This window comes from Aythya fuligula, chromosome 3 (assembly GCF_009819795.1).
Source record: "Aythya fuligula isolate bAytFul2 chromosome 3, bAytFul2.pri, whole genome shotgun sequence".
Lineage (NCBI taxonomy): Eukaryota > Metazoa > Chordata > Aves > Anseriformes > Anatidae > Aythya > Aythya fuligula.
In genome coordinates this window covers 79999285-80026461 of record NC_045561.1, presented here as the reverse complement: position 1 = coordinate 80026461, position 27177 = coordinate 79999285, and the positions used below count along the sequence as shown (strand labels likewise).

General features: G+C 35.8%; 1 protein-coding gene across 1 annotated transcript in view; it reads right to left on the bottom strand.

The window, feature by feature from the left end:
- The window catches only part of LAMA2 (laminin subunit alpha 2), a 356269-nt gene that overhangs the window by 217201 nt on the left and 111891 nt on the right, over positions 1-27177 (bottom strand). The window contains 6 exon segments of the mRNA XM_032185008.1: positions 2511-2671; positions 9860-9959; positions 11318-11496; positions 13179-13296; positions 15575-15664; positions 17954-18133. Coding sequence (XP_032040899.1) covers positions 2511-2671; positions 9860-9959; positions 11318-11496; positions 13179-13296; positions 15575-15664; positions 17954-18133 — 828 coding nt within the window.

The following is a 27177-nucleotide window of genomic DNA, read 5'->3' as shown; positions in this document are numbered from 1 at the left end:
GATCAAACAAAAATATAAATAGGTTTTCATTACTACTTATACATTAAAAACACATATAACAAAATATCTTTGTTCTATCTCTATGACTGTGTTGTTTCTATTCTTTCTTTCAATAATGTCATATACAGTCTGTTGAACAAACACAAAATCTTTTTAATACTACTCAAGGCCATCAGTAACTTTTACCTTTGACACCTCATTAATTTCAATGATGGTATTTTTTACATTTTCACCAACAATCTTAGGGTTAAGCAATGTCATAGGTATGATAAAATCACCCAGCTATTCATGTGAAAAGTAACTGTGGGATAACATCTGGGAGCTTGCAGGAATACAAATGCTCTTACACAATTCTAGAAACAACAATCAAGAACTCTGGTCCTACAAGTTTCAGACCTTGCTGAAGTGCTTGGTGTGTACACATTGGGAAGGTGAAAATAAATAAATAAATAAATAAAAAGAAGAGAGAGAGCTGCAAAGCAAAAGTTTTTGTTTAAATGAAAATCTGTCCTACTCTGCAGTCATAAGCAGAGTAGGACAGCTTTTCAGTGAGTAAAACCCGTATAATTCTTCTGAGTAAATAGCAAGTTTGCTGAATAATAGACACATAAAACTCAAAGTTGGAAAAGAGATCTAACCTACCCTTCAGCCAAAGAAGCAATCTTTCTATAGACTAATGTGTTTCTTAATACTTTGTTCAGTCCAGTTTTAAATTAACAGAAATGAGACTTTGACCATATATCTTCAGGAAGCTTTCTGCCTCAATCAGTGTAAAACAGGGATTACTACCTGTGCCTCACCTTTTTAGACTTCAGTTTCCTCTGGCTAATGTGGCAAAGATAACAAGCTCATGACCACTTGGTAACATTTTGGTGCTCATCCTAAGAACTTTTTCAGCAGTCAATTTCCTTAACAAGAAAACTATCTTTAGTAAATTTCAGAGCTCATTGAAATTGAAAGATGTGATTAAAAGGCAAGCATTTTTCCTCAGACCTGTTCTTAACTTGTCCAGACATCCCACTTTATTCTTCTTATGGAGCATAGCTAATCTGGTGATTTCAGGGTCCCTTTGATCATAATCTGCTTTGATTTGAATTTGAAGATTGCTAGTGAAAATAAGTTTGTATGTATCAGTATCTCAGCTATCTGCAATGGGTATCATTTGTCCCCCATATGCACTTAAAAAGCAGTTAGAGGAGTGGAAAGGAGGCAAAGGATGACCAGAAAGGAGGTCACCAGAAGCATGGACTCCTTGGGATAGGAACAGTATCTCTATTCTCTGTTTGTTTGGTATTACAGAAATAATGTCATAATAGTAAGAACCATTCAGCAGTAGTTATCTTGTATTTAGCATATGACATCTTCACCACTCTTTCAAGCCAGAATATAATAAACCCTGATCTTATAGACTTGATAGCTAAGAAATTAGAACTCTGATATGGCTAGATTTTATTTTTGACAGAAAGCATGTGACTGTTACATAAAGTGAGGGTAAGGTTAATTCTCTGATTAGATTTCAGTGCTATTCAGCTGTCACACCAGAGCTTAATGAGTATATGCAGCATGAGCTGAAGGAGTGAAGTATTTCTTGCACATTTTTGTACTTAGGGACATAATGTAAGTATTTTTAAATTCACATTTCTGTCTAATTCTGTTCCTTAAAAGCTGGAAGGAAACTCCCACAAGTATGACACACAAAAACTGACCTACTGCACAGTAAATTGTCCTTTGGGCATATGCATGCTAACTTACTAAACAATGACTTACAGACCACCATTTCTAACACTTGTATTACAGTATTTTGTGAGAAGTAGATGCATGTGTTTTTAGAAGTGTTTTCTTTGGATATAATATCAATATATTATTTGCCGGAGGTGAGTAAAGGCACACAGAGAAAACCACTCCTAAACCTTCTTCCCATAAATTAAGAAATTCATTGGTTAAAACAAACAAACAAACAAACAAACAAACAACAACAAAAAACAGTAAATATTCTGGAGATTTCTAAGCAACCGTCCCAAGGCAAGAAAGAATGCCCTCAGTATGGAATTTAGCAAGAAGAGAGGATTAGATCCCTAATGACAACCCTTAAAATGCAACTTTTTTGAAGTCTTAATACACCATCAGTTCAATGGATTTTATTTTTTGAGGTCATATTACAGATTATCTTTAGAGCCCACAATACTTTAAACATACCATTTCTGAGTAGTGAGGAGCGGGAATTGAAAACAAACAATTCACAAGTTTCTTAAGTATCCCTTTCTTGCAGACTTATATGACAGGCAGCATGCTACTAGATACCTATTTTAATTACAGAGTACTAAGAGTACACAGGACAATCTAAGAGTTCACAGGACCAAGAACAAGTGTTCTATGAGAAGCGACTGCCACAGACTTTAACATAGCTAGGTAGGATAGTGGAACACCACTGTATGATAGAACACCAGTGACTGCAATCTTTCAATATCATTAATATCTTCTTATGGCTCAGAAGAATTAAACGTCCGTACCTTACAGATGCAGAGACCTACACAAGGGTCAACATTCATACTGCCTTTCAGCGAGCAGTTGCAGGGCTGGCAGTCAGGATATCCTACATAACCCAAGGCACATCTATCGCAGTGTTCTCCTGCAAAGCCAATCTTGCAGTGACAGAAACCAGGCAACATATCTATGGGAAGAGGGAAAATTCATGAGACACATTTAATTTATCATTATTGTTATCAAATATATGTGTTAGAGTGCTCAAAGCAACATCTTCCGTAGGTGTAACATAAAGGTGTTGACAGTGGGTCAACCATACATTTACTTAACTCATTATCCTGTCTGAGAGCAGCCAGAATAAAGCAAATAAGAACAGAAAAAGTGCATAGTTATTTGAATTCTGAGCTTTCAGAAATCTGAATATTAGAGGTCTTTTAAGCTGAAACTTATCCCTAAACCCTTGCATCTAACAATCCCTGGAAAAACTTCTATTAAATTGCCTAATTGACTTTGAACATGCTTTTACTTCCAGAATCCATAAAACTCTCTATCAGTTACTTGTGCATTTAGCCATGTGTAGTGTGAAATAAAACACTGATGTATGCTAAATCTGTATTTATTGCCCTTTAAATGTCATATCATAGAAAACAGCAAGTAACCATTCCCTACTCACTTTCTCCATGGAATCTGTGATTTCAATGTATCTTTAGCATATCCTACATGACAATTTTAATTCATATGCCAAAAACTGATAAGCCTATATAATATCTCTTTACAAAGAAACTGCTTTGTATAGATGAAAATCCCTATTGTCCTTCCCTGCACCATTTCCAGTTCTAATAAATTATTTAAGGAAAAGGCAGGGAATAGTGTGGACTTATAAATCATGGCAATTTTTTCAGTGTTGTTTTTAAACTATTAGTTATGTTTCCTAAGGCTTTGTTGATCTCCTGCTACTGCTAAGTCAGCACTGAGATGATACATTCAGGGCACAGTCCAAGGTAATTGTTAAGAGCTGTTTTGCAACTGCTAATGCCTAATTCAGAAATCACTAAAATCAATGTATAAATAGAACTATTTTTTTTCTCTGTTCTGCTTTTCATTTAATTTCTACAAAATTTTATCAGTTATTTTATTGCCCATCCACTGACTATCTTGAGATCTTTCTGAACATTTTGCAGTTCTTTCATTTTTCTGTGCTAAAAGATTTCGTACTTGCAAACTTTGTCACCTTCCTACTTGTCCCTTTTCCAGGTTAAATATGAATATTCTCAGCACTTCATATTGATCATCACTGTGAAAATGGTCCATTTATTTTCTTAACCAAGTACTCATCCATGACAGAACCTTTCTTCCTCATTCTATTACACCTTCTTTCACAGTCTTTGGTGAAGGTCTTTGTCAAAACTTTTTGAACATCAAAATCCAATATTAATCAAAATAGATTTAGGTCCCATATTCATTGACTCCTTCAAACAGAGTAATAAGGCACACTGTCTTCTACAAAAAAAAAAAAACAAAAAAAAAACAAAAAAACAAAAAAAAAAAAAAAAAAAAACAACAAAACTGCTCTGGAGTTTAGCCCATTTTAGCTACAGGTTGTTAATCATATAAATCCTTTATTTTAGTTCTACTGATTTGTTTGATACAGAAATCAGAACTCTGAATTTTAGTTTCCTGGAACCCTCCACCATTCTTTTAGTAACTTGATAAACAGTTCATATTTATATAATATTAGCTTAGGTTTTAGAAAGTACTATAAATTATATAATATAAATTATATTATATAATGCTTCAGCAACTTCATTTTTAATTCTGCCCCAAAGCCATGGATAAATATAATATATGCCTGATGAATTTTTATTATTATTCATTTATCAGTTTGCTCTGACACTGACACTTCTGAGACATTTATTCCAACTTGTACCCATGAACAAAGATACTCAAGTGGGAAGTTCCCTGAGCTCTTCTATTCACTGATGCAAAGAATTCGTCTATGTCCTTTTCTTTCTTGAGATCTCCAATTATAATTGATTATACCTTAATCATATTTAACTATTACTGAATTTCAGTGTCTAGCAGTCTTTTAGATTCTGATTTATCTGAAGTTTTTCTTAGCAACATTTAAGCATTTAGCAAAGTATTCCTAATATTTTAACATGTGACTAAGTGCATGACCTTACAGAATTTGTCACAATTTATGTCCTTTACTATTATCCCCTGTTGGATAATTATAATTTTATTTTTTTTTTCAGGGACATTCTTTTCAGCATTTAAATTGATTTTTTTTCTAGTTTAGTTATGTTGCTTGCATCATTTAGAATTAGAAGAATGCATCTTCTCTGAGTGTCTAATAGGCAGGCTTGCCAGGCTAAGGCTAAGAATCTTCGGATTGTTCTTTTTGATTTTATTTTTAAAAGATTCCTTGTTTTAATTAATTTGTTCTTTAGGGAGGCCTTTTCACTCCTACAAGGATGTAGAATTTGAAGGCTCTTCAAGAAACAAGTTTTAAAACTCATGCATAAATACAGAGTTGCTTCCCTTTTTACAGTTTCTCTAACTAGATTTTTGAAGAAGCAGTCACCTATAGGAGTTTAATATTATATTATTTGTTAATCTGTACAGTGATAAAATTCAGTCTGTCTTCTCTAACACTGTCACCTCTTTGATCTTCTGTAGCACATCATATTAACTGTCACCTTCTTGATCTATCCTAATTACATATGAAGCTTCAGTACATGAAGTCTGTTACTTACTATCACTAAACCATGTGCTCCATAGGTTTTGATGCCTATGGCCCAGCTGCTTTCCAAATTTCCAAGTGACCCTCTCAGCTAGCCACTTTTTTTCAGTGTCCTATCAAGAACCTTCCTTTCTTCTCTTTTCTTTCTCTGCAACTCGGGAAAAGAGACCAGGATTGGAAACTCCGCTGTCACCAGCCCCCTTTCTTATGCAGTATGTACCATAGTTGACATTCATCTGTTAAGAGACTTCACGTGCCACACCAGAGAGAGAGGAAACTGTGGAGACTTCTAGCAATCATATATTCTTTCAGCTCTTATGTGACATGGTAAGTCCATACTTCTTATTTGGCTCAGTGTCCTCTTTAATTTACAACACTATCATGCTGGCAGGATCTAGGCTCTCATTTCTACATAGCATGCAAATTCCTGTCAGTGTCTCCCTGTTTACCTTTTACCAAGCCTCTGTAGTGCTCATTATGTCAACAGGGTAATTACATTCTGATTTAGGGCAGGTGTTTCAGGTCTTTTGTGGATGTTGTTTTAAAGAACTAACATTTCAGTAGAAGTACATCTTATGCTTTAGGTCTATTTTTTCGTAGGCCTTGTTTGAATAGGGGTTTATTTGTTGAAGCTGTTCTTCTCTGTTTTCTACCTGAATATTATCATTTTCTGTCCTATCTTTGAGTGTACACAGGCTTTAAAAGTTCATCCTAGAGGATGAGTCATCTTGAAATACAAGCTGTATCAATCAGTTTCCTCACAGCCTACGAGTCTACACAAAAATAAATTCATGCAAAAGCACGCATCAGATCCTTGAAAAAACTTGCAATCCAAAGTCTGGCCTTGGCATTCTCAGTCCTGTTCAACAGTGTACATACCCCAAAAATAATCTCACGGAAGTCAGTGGGACTGCTTGCTAAGCAAAGCACTATGGAAGCTGAATAAAGATCAAAATGTCTGAACCTTATTTATCATACAATGTCTGAGAAAGTTTTTCAGCAAAAATAAAGACCAGTCATTGGGATTATATTATACATAAAGAGGTAGCAGGGAAAAACTTCAGTACATGATAGCATCTAAATTATGAAAATCTGCAAGTTTCCAAACTTCACAGATCTTACGAGTACTTAAAAGACAATTAAAATAGCTATTTGTTAAAATACAGCCACTACATTTTAAAACAAGAGTATTGATTTACTGAGAAAGCCTAATTACTGGAGTCTAGAGTAGTTCAGAATGTATGGACTCCATCTTCACTTCTGAATGGACAACTGCAAGTGATCACAGTGTCAGCAGTGGTCAAATTTACCTATTATTATGACGGACTGAACATGGGTGGACAAGTTTGTTTTAAAATTCAGTGCATTCTTGCCCGTCAGTTACAAAACCTGGCAATGTTTTTATCAGTTTATTTTATCAATACCATAATTTGTAAACATACCATTGACTTACTGTTTCTAACATTTTCCCACATTACTCATGAGAATACCGTATAAGGTTGCTATGAAAGAACATTTGAAAAGCATTCTTTGGGACTCAAAACCAAAAATATACGATACAATTTAGAATAATAATCTTTCATTATAGAATGATTGGTAAAATATATGAGGACAAAGTTATATTAAGCTAATCAAAATGGAAATTATAGATGTTTAAAATACAGAAATATTTCTTTTTCTCCAGAAACAATGCTTAGTCAATTATAAAGTGATTCCTTTATGCCCTTTTCTTATCTACCCAAGCCTGATGGAGCCTTTTAAATCCTCCCATTGCACTTCATCTATGTATGATACTTGTTACAAAGCTCCATTTTAATTGTTACGTACCTACAGTATTGAAACACATAGAGAATGTACAGCTTTTATCTTTACTTTCATTGAGAATTGTTCACAGCGACTTTATATCCCTGATGATTACCATATTTCCATTTTAGTTTAGGCATTTTAATGTTCCAGACTGGGTTGCTTACCAAACTTCTAAGAAATATATTCCCATCTTACACCAAGCAAACAATTTCTCCTTAAACAACCAGCCAGCAAACTCTGAGATCTATTTCAACCAGCCCAGTGTGTATTCATTCTGGTTCATAGGTGAATAAATAGATTTCCTCAGACAGATTATTCTTTCCAGCCTTTCTTTTATAAAGGTTCCCTGGTGCTTCAAACCCAACTGTGGCTGAGGGTGAGGAGTATACAGAGTAAAAAGAATTTTATCAGGGTATTGCACATAAATTTGTTAGTATTAGAGAACACTCTAATGTGCTTAAAAGCAACAGGCCTCTAACCAATTTTAGACAAATGAATGGAGTGTCAGGAAGATCAGGAGAACTTTGTTACAGCCAGGACAGAAAAAAGATGAGTTTTAGTTTTGTGAAAAATAAATAAATAAATAAATAAATAAATAAATAAATAATAATAATAATAATAATGAAACATTCCTTGATTTATTAGAAAGACACAGTAAACTATCTTTAGATTAAATGGGTGGAAACAATAGTGAAATAGCTAGAAAGGAAAGAAGGGGTCCAAGCAGGAGCTTGATTCCCTTCCTAGAGACATCTAGGAAAAGGAAGAGGCAAGAGAGGAATTTGCCAGCAACAAGACCAGAGGATAGAAAAGGCAGACAGAGATACATGGAACAAGGAGTTAAAGCACAGTACCACAAAATTCTGTGTAAGCTGTGTTGAATGTAATACATCTGCATGGATCTTGCTTGGAATTTGGAAGTACCACCCATCATCAAGCCAGTCAGATTTAGAAAGTATAAGCAGATGTGCAAAGCAAATATGAGGGGGTTTAGATCTGTTCATTACTCAGAGGCCAGAATAAGACATTATGAAAGCTCCTAATGACTGTTACTGACAACTAAACAAGATGGAAAAGCATCATTATCTTTTTGCTTCCTTATTAAATGACAGGCTGAATGCCTGTCTATTAACTGTTTTTCAGCTGTCGGGCCCCTGCAGAATGACCCTTACAGTGGTTAGGACTGAAGGTGTGAAAGGAAAGGCTGTAACGGTAACAGACAGGAACCCAGAGACCAGACAGACTTGTTAAACACACAGGTGGGACACTGAATTTCTTTGAATTAATCCTTCTTCCATTTCAAAATTGTAGTCTCAGTATTTTACAAAAGCACTGAATGTCTGTAGTGGAAAATGTTTGAATAAAAGTTGTCCTATTTAACAGTATAAGAGTTTGCTTTATTTTGTGAAGCCTGCCATCTGTAAACTCTCCACTCTCTCCCACAGGTTTGATAGAGACATCACACGGTCTTGCTGTGTTTTTCTACCTTTGGGATGCATCTCTAATCTGCTTCCATGGTCTTTCCTATCCATCTGTGTGACAAAATGTATGGGGTGCAGACTACAAGGCTTTGGCAGCGAGGAGGCTGCAGGGCCTCTGTGAGGTAGGGCTGGGGCTGTCCCATGCCAGACACAGCCAGTCCCAGCCCACTCCAACAGCCCCACTGCTGTGCATGGCTGGGCCCAGCAGCCATTGGTGGGCACCTTGGGGAAGACTTTACTGAAGACTCACTAAAATGAGGCAGAGGAGTTGGGAATAAAGGAGTGTGGGTGAGCCTGGGGCATGGAGCTGTTTTTTTTTTTGTTTTTTTTTTGTTTTTTTTTTATTTATTTATTATTATTATCTTTGTTCCTCACTACTCAAACCTACTTAAATTGACAACAAATAAAACTGTTTTTCCTCAAGTCAAGTCTGTGACCGTAATTGGTAAGCGATCTTCCTGTCTTTTCTTGACACATGAGATTTTTCATCTTATTTTTGACCCCATCCTGTTGAGGAGGGGGAGTAAGAGAGCAGCTAGGCAGGCAACTGGCAGCTTGTCATGGTCACCCTTGCACAATATACCACTGTGACAGTAATCAGGCAGCATCATTGTATCTAGAAACTTTAGTTCTATGAACTGATATATTCAGTATGTGGTTGTTATAGTATAGTTTTCGTTGATCTCTATTTCAGGAAAAAGATTGCTACGATATCTCATCAACAGATATTAATATAATTAGCCCAGTAAAAACACCTCTTAAGAACTGACCTTCAGTTTTGTTGTCTTCCTACAATATTTTCAGAGGCTGGTCAGCAAAAGGACCAGAACCGTACTGCAATCGTTTCCAAAGCACAAGAAATAAATGTATAATCTATTTGCAGATAGCTTTTTTCAGGGCTATGGTTAAGAGCTTGTAATCCTACATAAATAAGATGGCACATAAATATGACACCTTTCAAGCAGATTTTTTCTAGGTTTCAAATGCAAATATGTATGGCAAAGAAAAGAGATGAAGAGATTATGATTGTACTAGCTTTAATCTCTACTGTAAAAGAATAAAGCTCTTTAAAGCAAAAATTCTCTAATATTCCATGGAGAAAACTCTCTCAAATGTACTCATGTTTACAAGCCATGAATATAAAGGAAGCCTCAGAAAATTTGGGAATATAAAATTATTTTTTTTTTTGCATGAGTAAACTTAAAAAATATCTCCTGTGATTTTTTATTTTTTCTTTAAGAGATAGCACAGGGAAAGACAAATAAAATTCAGCTTTTCTTTGACCACTGCTGATTTATATTTTTATTATGACCGGTTTTATGTCATTATCTTTTGGGGATCTTACCTCCTTCTGCATGTTTCTCATCTTTGACACAGTTTTCATGTAAAGACCCATTTGGATCACAGGAACAGGGCTGGCATGGATCTGGGCTATCTGGCAATACCTATAAAAACAGAGATATTACTAAACAAAGTCTTACCTTTAGAGTTTGTACTATAACAAAAATGGGATGGTTGCCTAACTCAGCTCATGCAGTCTAGATGTTACTGTTCCATTTTAGATTTCTGTTAGAAACATGTAAGTAATTTTGATACAATTGGGTTTTCAACTAAAACAAGTGAACAGGTAAATTGATAATAATGGACTCTTGTATCATTGAAAGCAATAATTGTAATCAAGTAGATTTTAAACTGTCACTACCTAAAGTAACATTGGCAAACAGTTCAGTTTTTCTGGTCAACATCCTTCAAACAACTAACTGAATTTAGTTAGTAACTAAACAAAAAGGAAAAGTGAAGAAAAGTGAACAATAGACAATGGAACAATTTCCTTTCATTCTTGAAAAGGTTATCTCAGACAAAAATGTCTAATACAAAACTGGGGATATAAACTAGAATCCTGCATAAACTACGTATATCTATATACTCTACATATATTTTACAAACATAGAGATATAATCCCTGCTAGCTGGATGGTAACCTGATTCAGATGAAAAATTCAAGTAAGTTCCCTGTTGCTGAAGAGATCATCGCTCCTTTTCTACAAGCTCTAAGGCTAAAAAAAAACAGTGTATCAGGAAGAATGTAATTATTGTGATTTGCTGATGCTTTCTGTGTTTGAGGAGTGAAAAGCAATCAGACTAAAGGCCATGATTTACTCAACTGAAACTATACAGACAAGTATCAGGAATTTAAGCACATACTAATAGTGTAGCTATTTAAAGCACAGGCACAGCCCATATTGTCAGTACAACTTAATGTAATGTGCATCTTCTGACAGCTTCATTTTAGATGAAAATACAACCTTATATGCTGAAATAAAAAAAAATAATAAATATATATATATACATTGCACTAAAAATGAAAGGCATTCATGAGACACTATAGAATTTCAGTGGTTATTTATTACATTTAACAAATAAAATTTATAGACCCTCTTTCTCCAATATCAAATATCACAATATTTCTTTGATCATTGATAATACATCTTGGAATTCATTACTGAGGGAAAACTTCTGTTTACAAGACCACATCCTCCTTTAATTTCAACTGAAATATTAGCTAGAGGCCCTGACCTCAAGTACATTCCTTCATATCAACACAATTCAGTTTCATATTTCTGTGAACATTAACTTTACAGATTTCCAGCTGTGAATAGGAACTACTTCACTGTCAGAATTAGAAGTTAACCTAATGGCAGTCCAAACTATGTCATCTCTTTTTAATAACTTAACTCTCCAAGCTGATGTGATGGCTTGAACACAAAGAATTACAGTGAAGTGACAACAGAACGTGCATTTACCCCTTTAGGTCTGAAGTAACCATCAACACAGGTTTCACAGTTTATGCCATCAGTGTGCCTTGTACAATTAACACACACTCCACCCCCAATGTATTCTCCATGAACATTCAAACTCTGATTTTTGTCTGCCACATTCTGATCATAGTAACATTCCTCAGTCTTCCCATGACAGTTGCATGCTAAAAGAGAAAGAACTGTATTAGCAAAGATTTTATGGCTGTTACTAATATATTAAAAACAGTCTTTCACAGAATCAACATTTTGTCATTTGTAGCACGTACAATAGAACAGGTAACACATTCAAACATTAATTCCCTACTTCAGCTACAAAAAGTCTAGTAACAAATGCAGCCTGGAGTTCTGTAGATTGATTTTTTTTCTTGATATTTTGTCTCAGATAGTATGGAAGTGGACACGTATAGTCTAAATAGTTTTTTTTTTTTTTTTTTTTTTTTTTTCTTCTCTGTTTTATTTTCTTCTGAGTAAATTGATAGTCCAGAAACCTTTTGGTAGCACACACATATGGTTTATGAAACAGGAAATTTAAAACACAAGAGGAATCGTAAGAAAAATAACAGAATTATGCATTAAATTAAAATAATTTCCTTGAAAGCTAAAAGATATCCTAAAAGCATTTGTTTTTCACATACGCATATAAGAACTGGGTCAGAACAAAAGAGATTCCCAGTCTTAAAACTATTTGAGAAGTTCAGATCTGAGCTCTTAGACTCTAGAGCCACATGTTAAACTTATAATCTGTTGCTGTGAAAATTCAATTTTTAATTTCCATATAAAGAGAAATTCAACTCATCAGCATTGTAGGGAGTCATTCACCTGACACTTGAACCAGATCCTGTGGAACTATTTGCACCATGAAAGTACAACAATTCACTAAGGGTTTAACAGGGCATAATAAATGTCCCTTAAAAATTAAACATGAAAATAAATAGACTCTGGTTTGATTCCAGAGTGCATTCCAGTGCAGACAGTCTCCACAGAAACAAAGACCTCTGCAAACAGACTTTTCAGGACACAAATATGTACTTATTACTTTTAATATGGGGATATCTTTTTTGTTTTTAATTAATTTTTAACCACTCCTGGTAAGAATATAGCTGCAGAAAAGAATAAACACTTACATATAATGAAGCCCTTATGTTTGAAAATATAAGTGATATATGACCTTTGGAAGTAAGGTGTTAACATTCAATTATAGCTATCCTTACTACAGTAAATCTGAAAAAGAAATTCCCACCCTGTGGGGATGGTGATATTTCAAGATATGTTTTCATTGCATGCTGGAAAACTGGATACATCTGGTTTTTATGTTTTTTGTTTGTTTTTGTTTTTATTTGTTTGTTTGTTTGTTTTTCACTAAGAATATAAGAAACTCAAATCCCATTTTGATCATGTAAAATATTTTTTTTCATTTAGGCTGCACATTAAACTATGTAAAAGTGCCCGGTTACACATAAAAAATCATGTTGTTAAAGTTTAATATAATGAACAAAAATGTAAAAAAAAATATACTTATATCAGAATTCAGTCCTATTATTTTATCAAAACAAAAGCAACATAAATATAACCATTAAAAAAGGAAGTCAAAACAAACTTTTTTAAGCATACTACACCAAAAACAGCATGCTACACTGAAATATTCTGAGTTCAATAAAAGTACAATTCTACACGTAAGTTTTCTATTGACTTTTTTGAGTCAGCCAGCCTAAATAAGAAAACAAGAACTGATTCATAAGCAAATGTGGTAAAAAAATAAAAAATAAATTTGCAAAATCATTTAGGACTCAATTTCAGTTTTCTCCAGCAGCTACAGTAATCTTGTTCTGTCCTGCTTTCAACTTACGTTCACATTCATGCTTAACCAGGAAAGTCCCAGCATGCCAAGGTTTCTGATTGAAACCCGGACAACACCGATCACATGTCTCTCCACACGTGTTGTGCTCACACTGGCAGATGGATTTCTAATTTAAAAGAAAAACAAATATTTACAAAACGTGATGATTTGAAGACTCTGCCCATGTACATAATCTGCATTCCAATTCAAATTATGAAAACATTAGCTTAAGAATGACTATACTCTGTAATTCCTTTGTTTACTCATTTTTACTCATTTATGTATCCTTTATCTACCTATCGAGAGGCAGAAGTGTGTGTTTAACCTTAATAGTTCCATTTTAAGAAAGCAGCCATGGCGCAAAAGAATTCGGCTACAGAATCTTGGGAGAATCCAAGAACATAAGAGAATCTATTTCCAACCGACTGAAGCAGGGAGTAGGGAAGAATGAAAGTTCACCAACACAGCAAATAAGCCAAAGTGCTAGTAGCTCTCAGATACAGCTTCACATTACAGGAAAACTGACCTGATAGCTAGCTTATGCTAGAAGGGGTGAGCCAATTGCTCCCCTTCCCTGAGATGCAGCAATCTGCAGCTGCAGGGTGAAATCAATTCTGTTGGCTGATCCCATAAAAATAGTCATCTTTTCTTTTACCTTTATTTTTTTACTGGAGGAGTCAACTCATCTTGTAACCTTCTAACTGCACAACTAAATTGTAGTTGTAGGGCAGCAGGAGTTGTTTTTAAACTAACAGGATATGAGAGCAGGACCACCACCATTTCAGTGGCACTTGGGTTCCTCAGAAGATTGCCTTAGTCCCAGCATGAAAATATTGCTGTAGGCACACATAAACTCTCTGAGCCACAGAAGAAGCACGGGAAAGAAAGAAACCGTAGGTTGGGGAAATTAAGAACACAAATTGCCTTCCCAGTAGTCTTTCACTAGAGGGGATTCTCTGTGGTCCTTGTGAGCCCACTCAAGGTCAATGCAGCCAGCTAACCTAGAGAGATTTCTATGGCTTACCACACAAAACACGGATTTTGCAAAACAAGGTGAAGTTAAGGAGTGCTTCAGAACAGCAAGGCAGTAAATTCATGCAAGTTTATTCTCTTCACTGGTAGAGGAAAAATTAATTGTGATAACAATTAAAGTCACAATGTTTTACAAGCCAAAGCCCCCCTGTTTTAGTATGGCTCAGTCTAAACAGTATTCCTGGAGAGCTAAACCAAATACCCCAAATCTCTTAAGGCTTCAGTTGTTTCACTTACTATATTTTTCATACTGATTAGACAATAAATATTTGTCACCTGCAAAACAAAACACCGCACTTGTCCAAATGTGTTTGTATCTAGTAGCCAAACTACATGAACTGAAGTCTACCTTCATCTCATAGCATTTATTTTCTGAGGTAGGCCCAGTTCTAACACATGGTAATGAAACAATGCTGATGTTTGATAACTAAGACTATCTGAAACAACAGTACATCACTTGCTATGTAAATCATCACAGAAAAGGATTGGAAGGATTAAAGCAAGGAATTTGTAAAATTTTTACAAGGATCCACAGAAATTGCTTAGAACTGTAAATGTATTCTTTGTAAGATTTCTTTCATTTTTTTAAATCAGTTCCTATGCAATTGCTTAATGTCATCAATCAAAAAATATTTTTTTTTTGTTCTATAATACAAAGCTTCTACTTGAGTGACTAGCATAAGAAGAGATCCCACAGTATGGCACATCAGTAATAATTGTAGATTACAAATTCTGTATTAGAGATGATGTGTGCATTCATATGTATAGATTTGTACCATCAATAACAAATTATATTTCTGTATTTCAATTATATTGGCTATGAGTTTATTAATGGTGTAAAAAGAAAGCTACTTGTTTGGAATAAATTATAAATGGTTCATGATTTTCTAGACTAGCTTGATTGATCACTCAATTAATATTTCACGCATAGTAAATGCACCATTCTAGAGCCATCATTTGTTTGCAAGTATTGATTAAATACTTGATGGCTATTTAGGAAACACCTTTATTAATACCAAAAAAAGAATAATAAAAACTGACTCTTAGTGCTCACCTACACAGCTACATAACATTACCCAAATTTCTGTTTTTTCCTAGGAAACTTTGAATATGGTCTGAATTATCTGAAACCTATTTTTTTCATTTCAGAGAAAGCCTCTCCTGACATTGCATGAATGCTTATTCTTGTTGCCAGCACTATTACATCCTAGTACTGCTGTTCTTGTAGGTGAAAGAGAGACAGAAATTATCAGAACTCTGAGGAATATCAAGAATTTTTTTCATGTTCTACCTTGTGAATAAGGCACATTAAAGAAAAAAAAAAAAAAAAGAAAAAAAAAAAAGAAAGAAAGAAAGAAAAGAAAAATACATACATTGGTCACTGGATCAAGTGGACAAGCCTTTGCATGGCCTGAACATATGCACATGCCACCAACCGAGATATCTTTTATAGAATAGTAATACTGTAAGACAAAACAGAAATTGATTTGCTAAGTGGATTATAAAATGCAGGTGCCAGAGTACAGAATTCATTTCTGTTGACAAAACTGTCAGGTCCTCTTCTATTTCTTTTTTGATCTATCACAAATATAGCATAGAGTGTAATCCAAGCTATGTCTTGATCAACAGATTCAGGCTTAGTGAATGAAATAAATTGGCACAGTTCCATTTGTTTGAAGTCACAAGAGCCATGTCAATTTATACACAGCACACACCAAATATAAGCAGAGAAAAAGACTATATGCACGCTGGATAATGAAAAGTCAAATGCCGTAGAATTATTTCCCTTCAGAAGACATGAAAAGGAGGAGGCATGACGATGGTGAGAAGAGAAAGACGAGAATAAAAGCTCAGACAAGAACACCTTTGTTTACCTTAGCTGAGTAATATTTGAGAATTCTCTGTAAAAAAAACTGTTTTTCATTGCTGGCCTTCTGAATGACTAACAATGATTTTTCTTTACTAAAATTTAAATAACATTTGACCTATTGCTCTTACAGATGACTATTTCTAATTTTCTTTGGTGGGGATTAATACCTCTAACCAGGAAGGAGAACAGAAAGGCATTTATAATCATATATTATCACATCTTTGTAAAGTGAATCTTGTATGCCAACTTGTCCACTTTCATCTGTTTTGGTGATGGTCCAGTAACTTCTTAACAATTTGCTAGTCAAAACAAACATATGCCATTTTCAAATTTTGCTTTCCTCCGTTCAGCCACTTTTTCAGATCATTAACAAATATATCAAACAAAGCAGAAACTCACATAAATCATGATTCACATTTAACTATATAGAAAAGATATCATTTATGGCTACCTTTTGTTTCCTATTTTTTGGAATAGTGGCTTGTCTACTGTATTCTATAGGAAAAGCCAGGAAAGGATGGCAAGTTTCAATTGATCCTTGTTCCTTTGAAAATGTCTCTAAAAGGCTTCATGTTCTAAAAGACTTGCCATAAAGAAGCTATTTTTCTTTCTTGGTTTGAGAAATCTATGGATCATTCTGCACTAGCTTTTAATGAGTATATGGTGATATTTAATATGTGAACTGGAATCTTAAATATTCCATTTTTGTGATTCTGCTCACTTAGAATCAGATTATTAAACGTGTACTCTCACGTAAACATTGATTTCCATGATTAGTGAGGTGTGCAATAACTGCTCTCAACTGGAAGAATTTCTAGGCTTACAGTACAAAACAGAATGCCAAATTCCAAACTTTCAGAAATAGCCAGTACCCTATGTATTTGGAGGAAGGAATGAAAACTAGAAAAGTGGAACAGAAGAAGCAAATTTTCTTCTTTACAGCTATCCACTGTTGATAAATTAAATATCTTAAATATGTTAAATATGTTGATAAATAATTAAAGCTGAGAATAGCAGTAATCCTCCTGTATATGAGGACTTACTGTAGTGACATTCAATTCCCCAAAAGAAAAATAAGATTAACAGACAAAAAAAAAGTGAGCAGAAAGGAAAAAGGTATGGAAAGGTATGCATCCTGTACAACAGCTTTTAAGAATGCCTCAGAGCATTCTTAAATGAGAAGAAAACAACAACAAAAACAAACAAACAAACAAAAACAATAACATGCAGCTTTTGAGCAGCAGGAAGACAGACGTATGGCATAGGAAGAAAGTATGGATTGTGGAAAAACAGAGGTCAGGATTGTGCATGCATAAGTAAAAGTGAAGAAGATGGGTACAGTGTAAGTTTGAGTGCTGCATCTAATCTTTTAAGCTAAAATAGGATCTAAAATTTTACTGTTATCAACAGCCATATAACATTGCAAAAAGTGTTGTATTCAGGCACTACTGCGACTTTACTATTTACTTTTTTGTACCATTACTAGAAATAACACTCAAAGAAAGTGTTCAAGGAATGTTAAAGGCAGCAAAGGATTGAACAGCAGAGGAGGCAAGAGGACATTATCTAAGAGAAGTCATTTGCCAATTACCCATATCAGAATAGTTATACTAAAAGGAGCTTATGTTAATAAACATGTTCTTTATGTTAATAACACCATTAAGTAGAAAATGTAAAACTGTGACTTCTGCTATAGAGAAGATAACAAAATGTTGTGAAGAGAAGTGAATCCGCTACTTATGACCACAACTTTGACAGATGACAAACAGCTACTCATCATCTTCCAAGATTTCCTATGCCAAGCATAGTTAAGTACAGCATTTCTAAGTGAACTACACACGCATTTCTACACATACATTTCTACTGTCTTGCCAGAACTTACCCTCCTTGTAACAATGGGATCAATTTCATTGGGATCTTTGTGTGCAAACATCATTAAATCAGCATTTAGTGTCCGTATCCTCTGAAATCTCAGGCGAATAAAACGAGCAGAAGTGAACTCCAGCAAAGCACGTGAAGGATCATCAGCACTAGGCCGTCCATTGATTAGAGAAGTATGAATCTGAAGACAGAATTATTAAAGCAATATGGAATTAGATTACAGTGATGCTGACATGATTATGTCAACAGATATCAATAAAGCCACTGTGTGAATACATTTGAAAATGTAAAATACCTTCATCCTTTATAATGCAGATCTCCCTACAAAAAGTTTTCCAACTACCCACTGATCCCTTTTGAGCAAAGGAAAGTCATCAACTACACAAAAGAAAGTTAAAAAAAAAAAAAAAAAAAAAAACAAAAAAAAAACGCACAAAACAACAAAGCCCTACTATAGTGTCCATGCTGCTGGCAAATCATTCCTCCTCTTCTAGCCTGAAATAAATATTTTCAGGTATTGAGCAACTGAAGGGCTCAAACATTTGGAGTTAAAGGAATGGATATTTGGAATGGGACTCAGAATTCAACAGGGATCAGTTTGCACATCTTAGAGAAGTTGTTATCAAAAGACTAGAACTAGGTGTTTTCTAAAGACAGGGTAACTTTTGAAATATTGAAAACAACAACAGCTGTATGAGATAAAATAATCATTTATTAGCATCTCCCCTTTCCCATTTACAGTTTATCATTTCCTTTGAATCTTGTTCTCAGGAAATTGAAGTAATTTTCTGGGTTGCAACAGTTGTCACCTAGTCCCTAAGAAAAGCCTTTATCATCTCTGAAAATTCTGTTCAATATTTGTTTTTCCAAAGATCCTACCAATCTCTGCTTACACCATGGTTTCAGTAAAGATTGTCCCCCCTTTCTTTGCCTGTCCTGTTGTAAACATTAGAAATTTGGATAAGTGTGCCCTGTGACTCTGGTCACAGCACCCAGGGCAAGGCAACAAAATCAGGCAATCTTCTTCCCCTCCAGCCAAGATGAACCCTTTCTAACTGACCATGGAATAACACACACTACCTGTTAATCAACAAAATAAAACAGATGGGCTGCTACAGAAACATTCTTGGAAAAGGCCTATGAGAAGAAAAATGTCAGGTATAGCAAATATTGTTAATGAGCACCTAGGGGGAGGGAAGAAAGAAACCTTTAATTTTCCTGTATTTTGAAGTGTTAAATTTTAATTGGGGCATTTTTATTATAGGCCAGCACACTGAAAGATGTTCTGATATTGAGCCAAATATGCAGAACATTAGAATGAATAAGAGAATTTTTTATTATTTGTGATGGATATGTTGTGCACCTCACCTCAGTGCTCCAAGTGAAAGGTCAGGCTACCCAGCCATTTTCTATCATTGAACATGATCACATTGCCACTGTTTTAAGCAAACAGCTGCATTCAGAATGCCAGCTGGCACTCACTCAGCAGTGGCTACCTCACACTGAGGAGAGAAACAGCAAATCTACTGCTCACTGCAAAGCAGTAGCTCTTCCTTTCCTGTATTTTTTTTTTGCAGGACTGGATAGAAGGCTTATTGAACAGCTGTGGTCTTGCACTGGCTATGTGATACTATTAACTCACTTATTTTCACTACCAACAGGGTAACACTAAACCTCATCACTTTCAGCATCCTGTTCCATTGTATCCACAGGTACACAAAATCATTCTGAGCCACGTTGCCAGGAGCGACTATCAGTCACATCCTGCCTGAATATGAATCAGCACCTCTAGGCTTCTGCCAGATTATCTCCAGGAAGAAGTGATATTGCTGCCTCCTCCTGAGATCCTAACAGCACTCTCACTTCAAGCTCTGACTCGATTTCGCTCCTGACTACAAGTAATTAAATTAAAGGAGACAAACAGAATAAAACACTATCAAAAAGACAGGGTACAAACAAATATTATACTAAAACCCTAACATGAATTAAGGAGGAGCTCCTGAATGAGAAACGTCTGGCTACAAGTTGGACAAAAGCACATGGTGAGCAAGACAGCCAACTGCTCAGGTCACCAGTGAAGAGAGAGAGGTAAACGTGTGGAAAGTAAACTTCAAAAGAAGCATGGAGATTGTGGCAAGAGGGCCAGTGGAAATTATTAGATCTTTCCTAAAGAACCAGAATTTAGTATGAACAGATGCCTAAAACTTCTCTGCATAACATTAATCTGTGGGCAGGGAAATCTTCCCCTCTCTCCCATTTTTTTTTTCTATATCATCACTCCCTTCCTTAAACAGGATCCAACAAATTTCTTTCTTACGGTTTGTTTGATACAAATCTGGGCTATGGTGTAAAACAGTAGAATACTAAAGACTGGACTTTGATATTTCTAGCCTAGAAATATCTAGAAATATCTTCTATTATATATCTTCTAAGAGAAAGAAGAGGTATACCCAAAGTAGTGCTGAAAATATTCCGTTTCTCACCCTGTAATGGCAACAGCATCATGGCTTTAAGCAGCATGGCAGTCTGCCTATCTTGTCAAAATAGAGAGAAAATTTGTGTTGGGGTGAGGGAGAAATATGCAAGTAAAAACCCATGTAATGTTCTAAGTACCAAGAGAGAATTAAGAATATGAATCACAGACACAGCTTGACCCCAAATGACACAGTTGACAAACAGCAGTCACATATTTTGATTTATATTTTTAAAAGAGAGAGAGAGAGAGAACTAATTTAGTCTTAAGGCACTGTTGGGGAAAAAATCTTGGAGTAATAGTTTTACAGAATTAAAATATTTACTTATTGGGAAAAAAAAAAAAAAAGAAAAAAAAAAAAAGAAGCTTATTTTTCAAAATAGAATCACAGAACTGTAGGGGTTGGAAGGGACCTCGAAAGATCATTGGGTCCAACCCCTCTGCCAAAGCAGGTTCCTCAAAGCAGGCTGCCCAGGTAGGTGTCCAGACAGGCCTTGAATAACTCCAGAGAAGGAGACTCCACAACCTCCCTAGGCAGCCTGTTCCAATGCTCCGTCACCCTCACCGTGAAGAAGTTCTTTCGTATGTCAGTGTGGAACTTCCTGTGCTCTAACTTGCAGCCATTGCCCCTTGTCCTATCCCCACAAACCTCTGAGAAGGGGTTGGCTACATCCTTCTGTCCCCCACACCTCAGATATTTATATACATTGAAGAGATCCCCTCTCAGTCTTCTCTTCTCCAGGCTGAACAGACCCAGGTCTCTCAGCCTTTCTTCATAGGGAAGATGCTCCAGGCCCCGTATCATCTTTGTGGCCCTCCGCTGGACTCTTTCCAGGAGATCCCTGTCTTTCTTGTACCTGGACAAGAAACAGACACCCCCTTTTTACAAGGTGCCATGGATCAATCTATTCGGCATGGTGAAACTAACAAAGAAAAAAACCTTTCATTTATATTGTCTTTCAAGCTTGTGCTTAAATGTTTCACAATTTCATCTTAAAACAACAAATAATTTGTCATAATTTCTGAAACGCAGCTATGTCCTGCATGAAATGTGGCACATGTTCAAAAGTATACACCAAAATAACACTGAGATTAGGAAATTAAAACTGGATAGTTTTACCAAAATTAATCCAAAGGGAAATGTTTACACAGGCAAAATTAATTACTGTCTCTCCTACTCTCAACATCTGTGATGAAATCACTAATTTCTCCCTAGAAACACTTAGAATCAACTAAGAGTGTCCAGCTAAGTTGTTCCTACTCCCTGAAAAGAGAGGCAGGAAGAAACCAAGAGTATTTTGGAAACATCTGTCATTAATCAGAAACGGTCTAAATTTTAAATAACTTTTTTATTTTTTTAAGGGTATGACTGTTTCACCATGAGACATCACTTAGATTTTCAAGAGCTTACTTTCTCTCCTTACCTCCCAGAACAATCCTGCACCTATTTGTAAGATGCTGTTTGCACAATAGCAAGTTTGCAGTCAAGAAAATGACATGTCCCTTATTCTCAAAATGTTTTTGAATTAGATCTGAAAAATATTCCAGTGAACAAAGTCCTCGATAACTGTCTATTGTTATGTCATTCAGGCTCATCATAATATAGCTCTGAGTCCTGAAGAGACTAGTCTCATTTTCATACAGGCAACTACGGCAGAGATGTCCTGCCCTAAATGTACATGTACTGCACACAGGAATTCTACAGCCAGAGTATACCAGGAAAGTATTAATACTTTAATCTACCCACTGGGCTGCTAATTTGGCTAATCCAAGTCCCCATGGAGGAACAATCTCAAATTTTGCTCAGATTTTATGAACAGCTTTTATTTACTAATTCCAACATCGAGGTAATAACTGCTTTGAATTCTAAATAAAAGCAACATAGATTTAAACCCAAGAAATTTCTTCCCCAACCAGGAAATCTTCCAAGATTAAATTCCAACAAATTGGATCTTTGGGAAAATTGCACATTCCCTTCCAAAACATCTAAAAGTTACCATAACAAAAGCCATACTCTCATTTTGTAAAATCATTTTGAACAGCACCTGATTTATCAACTAGTCAACAGACAGAACTAAAGCATGTTGTCCAGGACCAGGTCTCCACAAGTCTCTCTGGGCAACTTGTACCAGTGCTTAGTCACCCTCACAGTAAAGAAGTGTTTCCCGATATTCAGATGGGATCTCCTGTGTTTTAGATTGTGTCCATTCTCGCTGGACACCACTGAAAGGAGCGTGGCGTCATCCTCTTTGCACCCTCCCTTCAGGTATTTATACACACTGATAAGATAGCCCCTGAACTTTCTCTTCTCTAAGCTGAAGTGCCCCAGCTCTCTCAGCCTTTATACATAGGTGCTCCAGAACCTTCATCATCTTTATAACCCTTCATTCTCTCTAGGATGTCCATATCTCTCTTGCAAATGGGAGCCCAGAACCAGAGCCAGTGATTCAGGTGTGGACTTACCAGGGCTGAGTAGAGGGGGAGGGCCACCCCCCTTGACCTGCTGGTAACACTTTGCCTAATGCAGCCTAGGACATGTTGCTGGCTCATGCTCAACTTGGTGTCCACCAGGACTCCCAGATCCCTTTCCAGTATGGAAAACAGCTGGGGTTCCTCCTGAGATGCAGGACCTTGTTGAAATTCATGAAATTCCTATGAACCCACTTATCCAGCTTGATGAGGTTGTCCCCACATGCCAGCACAATACTGACATATCAGCCACTCCCCCCCAGTTTTACGTCATTTGCAACCTTGCTGAGAGTACACTCTGTCATATCACCCAAATCATTAATGAAAATGTTAAACAGGATCAGACTCAAAATGATATCATTTTAATATATAAAAACATGTCAAAGTTATTTTAGTTACCAAGTTATCTATCTTCTGGATTTGGTTTGGAACTAATTTTTCTAACAGTTATTGAAGAAAATGTATACCCCAGTTAAATGGAAAACCAGAAAAGCCATTTTATAACACCAAAGGTTACCTAATTCAATTTCCTGTCTCCAAACAATGCTAGTAGAAACCTGTTAGGAAGCAATATAAGAAAGAAGACATTTAAAGAGTGATTTTTCTGCTACACCATCTTCACTTCCTTTGACTGAACTGTCTAAATGCTTCTTATATTACACACCAAATCTGAGTCATAGAATTTAATCTCAACCGATTGTATTTTTCTCTGGTATTAGTCTACTCCCTTTTTCCACCATTATATTTTTCACCACTACAGACACTTGTCACTATAGGAGGAAATTTATTTCTTTATAAACAGAAGAACCTCCCTTTTAAACCTGGAACACAGATCATGAGTCATTTCTGTGAGAGTGTTCTACTTTTATATTTGATGAAATCGTGAATAGTTAATTTATTTTCATTTTTAAGCTTCAGTATGATAAGTTTTTCAGAGAACTGTTGAGAATGACTATAAGTTCTCTACTCTGAGGAGAATTTAGTCCAACATTAACCCATCAGCATTCATGTACAATTATTTTTTTTCTTACACTACCTTTATTTTATCAACACTACATTTCATATTTTTCTTTTAGTATCATACAACAAATTATCTTAAATTTTGCATTAACAGCAAATACTGCTATTATAGTTTTCTGATTTTCCAAATTGCCCATGAGTATGTTGAACAGCACAGGCACTGCTATAGATATTCAAAATACTTCAGTGAATTAAAATCTATGTACTGTGTCAGAACCAAAAGGCCTATCTAGCACAGTAGCCTGTGTCATACAATAGCCAAAACTACTGGACCGTATTAAGGATAGAACAAAGGCAAACATACCTAACACTTTCCCATGGACTGCCTGAGCCATATATAATTTCCACACATTTGGTAAGCCTCAAGAAATTTCCATGAACTCAGTCTCAACTTAAATTCAGTTCATTTTTCAGAAGCTATGTCCATTGTATAATAAGGATTTTCTCTAATTTACTTGTTGTAGGGGGAAAAAAACAACACCTTTTGCTTGTTTTAAACCTGTCTCCTACTGACTTCACTTAATTCCTAGTTCTTCAGTTGTAACAAACAAGTATATCTTTCTACGAGCTCTATTCTTTATCAGATTTGTTTATTAGTAATTAGCTTGGCACTAGCATCAAGCTTCCAGATCTGTAGTTTCCTTGGATTCCTAAGCAAGGTTACTAAAAAAAAATAAATCCTGTTTAATATGACACCACGAGCTCTTCAGCTATTGAGCATGATTATAATTGATAAATTAAACAGTTACTGTTGTAATTCACTTATTTTAGCCCTGTGTTTCTTTCACTATCCAATTTATCAAATATTTCTGTACTTCCTCAGTTTACAATTTAGTTTGCGAGTTCTACAATTCCTCTCCTGTAAATAATGTTTCCAATACTGAAACTCTCCTGACAGTTTCTGTAGCAAAAACTGATTCAAATAATTAATTTAGCGTTTCTGCAATGACCTTATCTTCCTTGAATGCTCTTTGATCATCTTTCAGCTCACAAGTTCTGTGACAGACTTCTTGAATCTGATGTCTTTGAAAAAAGGTTTATTTCAACTTCATATTCAGTCATTCAAAACATTTTTTTTTCCATCTTTACTGTAGTTTAACATTTCATTTGCTGGAGCTTATTTTCCTATGTATTATCCTTGATTGGAAGAAAATACATAACTTTCATTCAGAGATGATGCTAGTTTACTTTTAATACCTTTTATCTTTCCATAGTTTATGGTTTAAACATACTGTAGGATTTTTTGAACCATTCTGAAATGTAGCATGTATATGTTCTGAGTGTGCATCAAGCAAACTAGGCTGCCTGGAAATTTTTTTAGCTGTTTGACCATCTTTTCTATTTTTAAATTGTACTTTTGCAGATTTTCTTCCCATGAAACGTGACATTTTAAGAATTTTCTGATTATTTTTACATAATAATTGTACAGCAGTTATCCTTGTAACTGGGGTCTGCGCATTGTTGTGCAGTAAATCATAGATTCCTTTACTATCCACACCAGGAGAGGTCAGGTGTTTAAGAATCACTCTTTCACTTTTGATCCTGACAACTACACAGTCTGCCAAAAGGTTTCAGAAGACTTGTATTACAACTTCAGCCTTCCTTTGGTAAGACCCACTCAATTCCACACTTCAGTTTTGGAAGTTGCTGATATGGTGTCCCAATTTAGGTACTGAATTTTATTTAAAAGAGATCTCATATACTATTTTATTTCTGCTGACTTTCTAATTTTATTCTATATTATTCTTTAATCCATAGAGCCCATCTTCTACAAGCCAATTGGTCATTTATGAGCAACTTGTTTCTGGCATGCCCGTTGTGTTGGTATCTTCAATTAAAAGCAGATATTGTGATACACTAGTCTATACTTAACTATGCTCCCAAATTATCTGCCTACTTAGCCTTTAACATGATGCTGAGAATACTTCAGAGAATCTCATTTTTACAATCTCTGACTTACTCTTTCCTTCTCAGCACTAGCAGCAATGCCTCTTTCTAACACCCTTCGAAGTGGTATTAATTAGCACAGCCAACAGTTCTCAGCTGCTGGGCATGGACACTTTTGTAGATCATGGTGCTACACTTATGCATCTAGTCCTAGCTTCTGTAACAAAGATGTATGAGAGAAATTGAAGTATGTTCCAAACAGATGACTGTTGGACCATTTAACCATGTGACTAGAATTCTTATCTCAAAGTAAAATAATCACAGTCCTCTCAGTCTCTATTTGTAGGACAAATGCTCCAAACTCTTAATCTTCTTCCCAGCTATATGCTGAACTTGCTCCAAAATGTCCATATCTCTCTTGTATATGGGAGCCCCAAACGGAACAGGTGCGCTGTCACCACTGATGAGCAGATGGGGAAGGATCATCCTTCAACCTGCTGGTGATGCTCCAACTAACACAACCCAGAACACCATCAGTTTCTTTGCCAACAGAGCACATCGTTGGCTCATGGTCAACTTGTTGTCCACCAGGACCCCCAGGTCCTTCTTTGCAAAGCTGCTTTGCAGCCATTCGGCCCCAGCCTCTACTGGTGCATGGGACTGTTCCTCGCCAAGCACAGGACTTTGCAATTCCCTTTGTTGACCTTCATGAGGTTCTTGTTAGCCCATTCCTCCAGCCTGTCCAGGCAGCTCAGAATGGCAGCAAAACCATCTGGTGCAACAGCCACTATGTTCAACTTTCTATTGCTTGCAAACTTCCTGAGAGTGCACTCTGACCTATCATCCAGATCATTAACAAAGAGATTAAACAGTTATAGGTCCAGTGGGGAATGACTCATTCCATGGTATTATTGAAAGCAGCTGCCTGAAAAGACCAAAGGCCACTCTCCTAGAGTTGAGTATGAACCTGTTTTGGCTTTGTTCACTCCTCTCTGTATCCTGAATTTGACCAGCTTGTGATCAATGCAGCCAATGCTGCCCCTTGCTTTCACATTCTCAACCAGTTCTTACTTTTCTGAAAGCAAGAGGTATAGACAGAGTATATCTCTTAGTTAGCTCTTCAACCACTTCTGTTAACAGTTGTCATCAATACATTTTGGAAAACTCCTGGATGGTTTGTGCTGTCTCCCTCTAGCAGTTTTAAGTGTGGTTCAATTCCCCAGTGAGGACCTGGGCCTGTGAATGCGAGCCTCCTTCCACTTATCTGAAGAAGGCCTCACAGATTTCTCACTGAATATGTACTCAGTACCTATGGTACCTACACTGAAAACATCACCTGCATTGATCTGTCTTCTAATCCTAACACAAAAGTACTC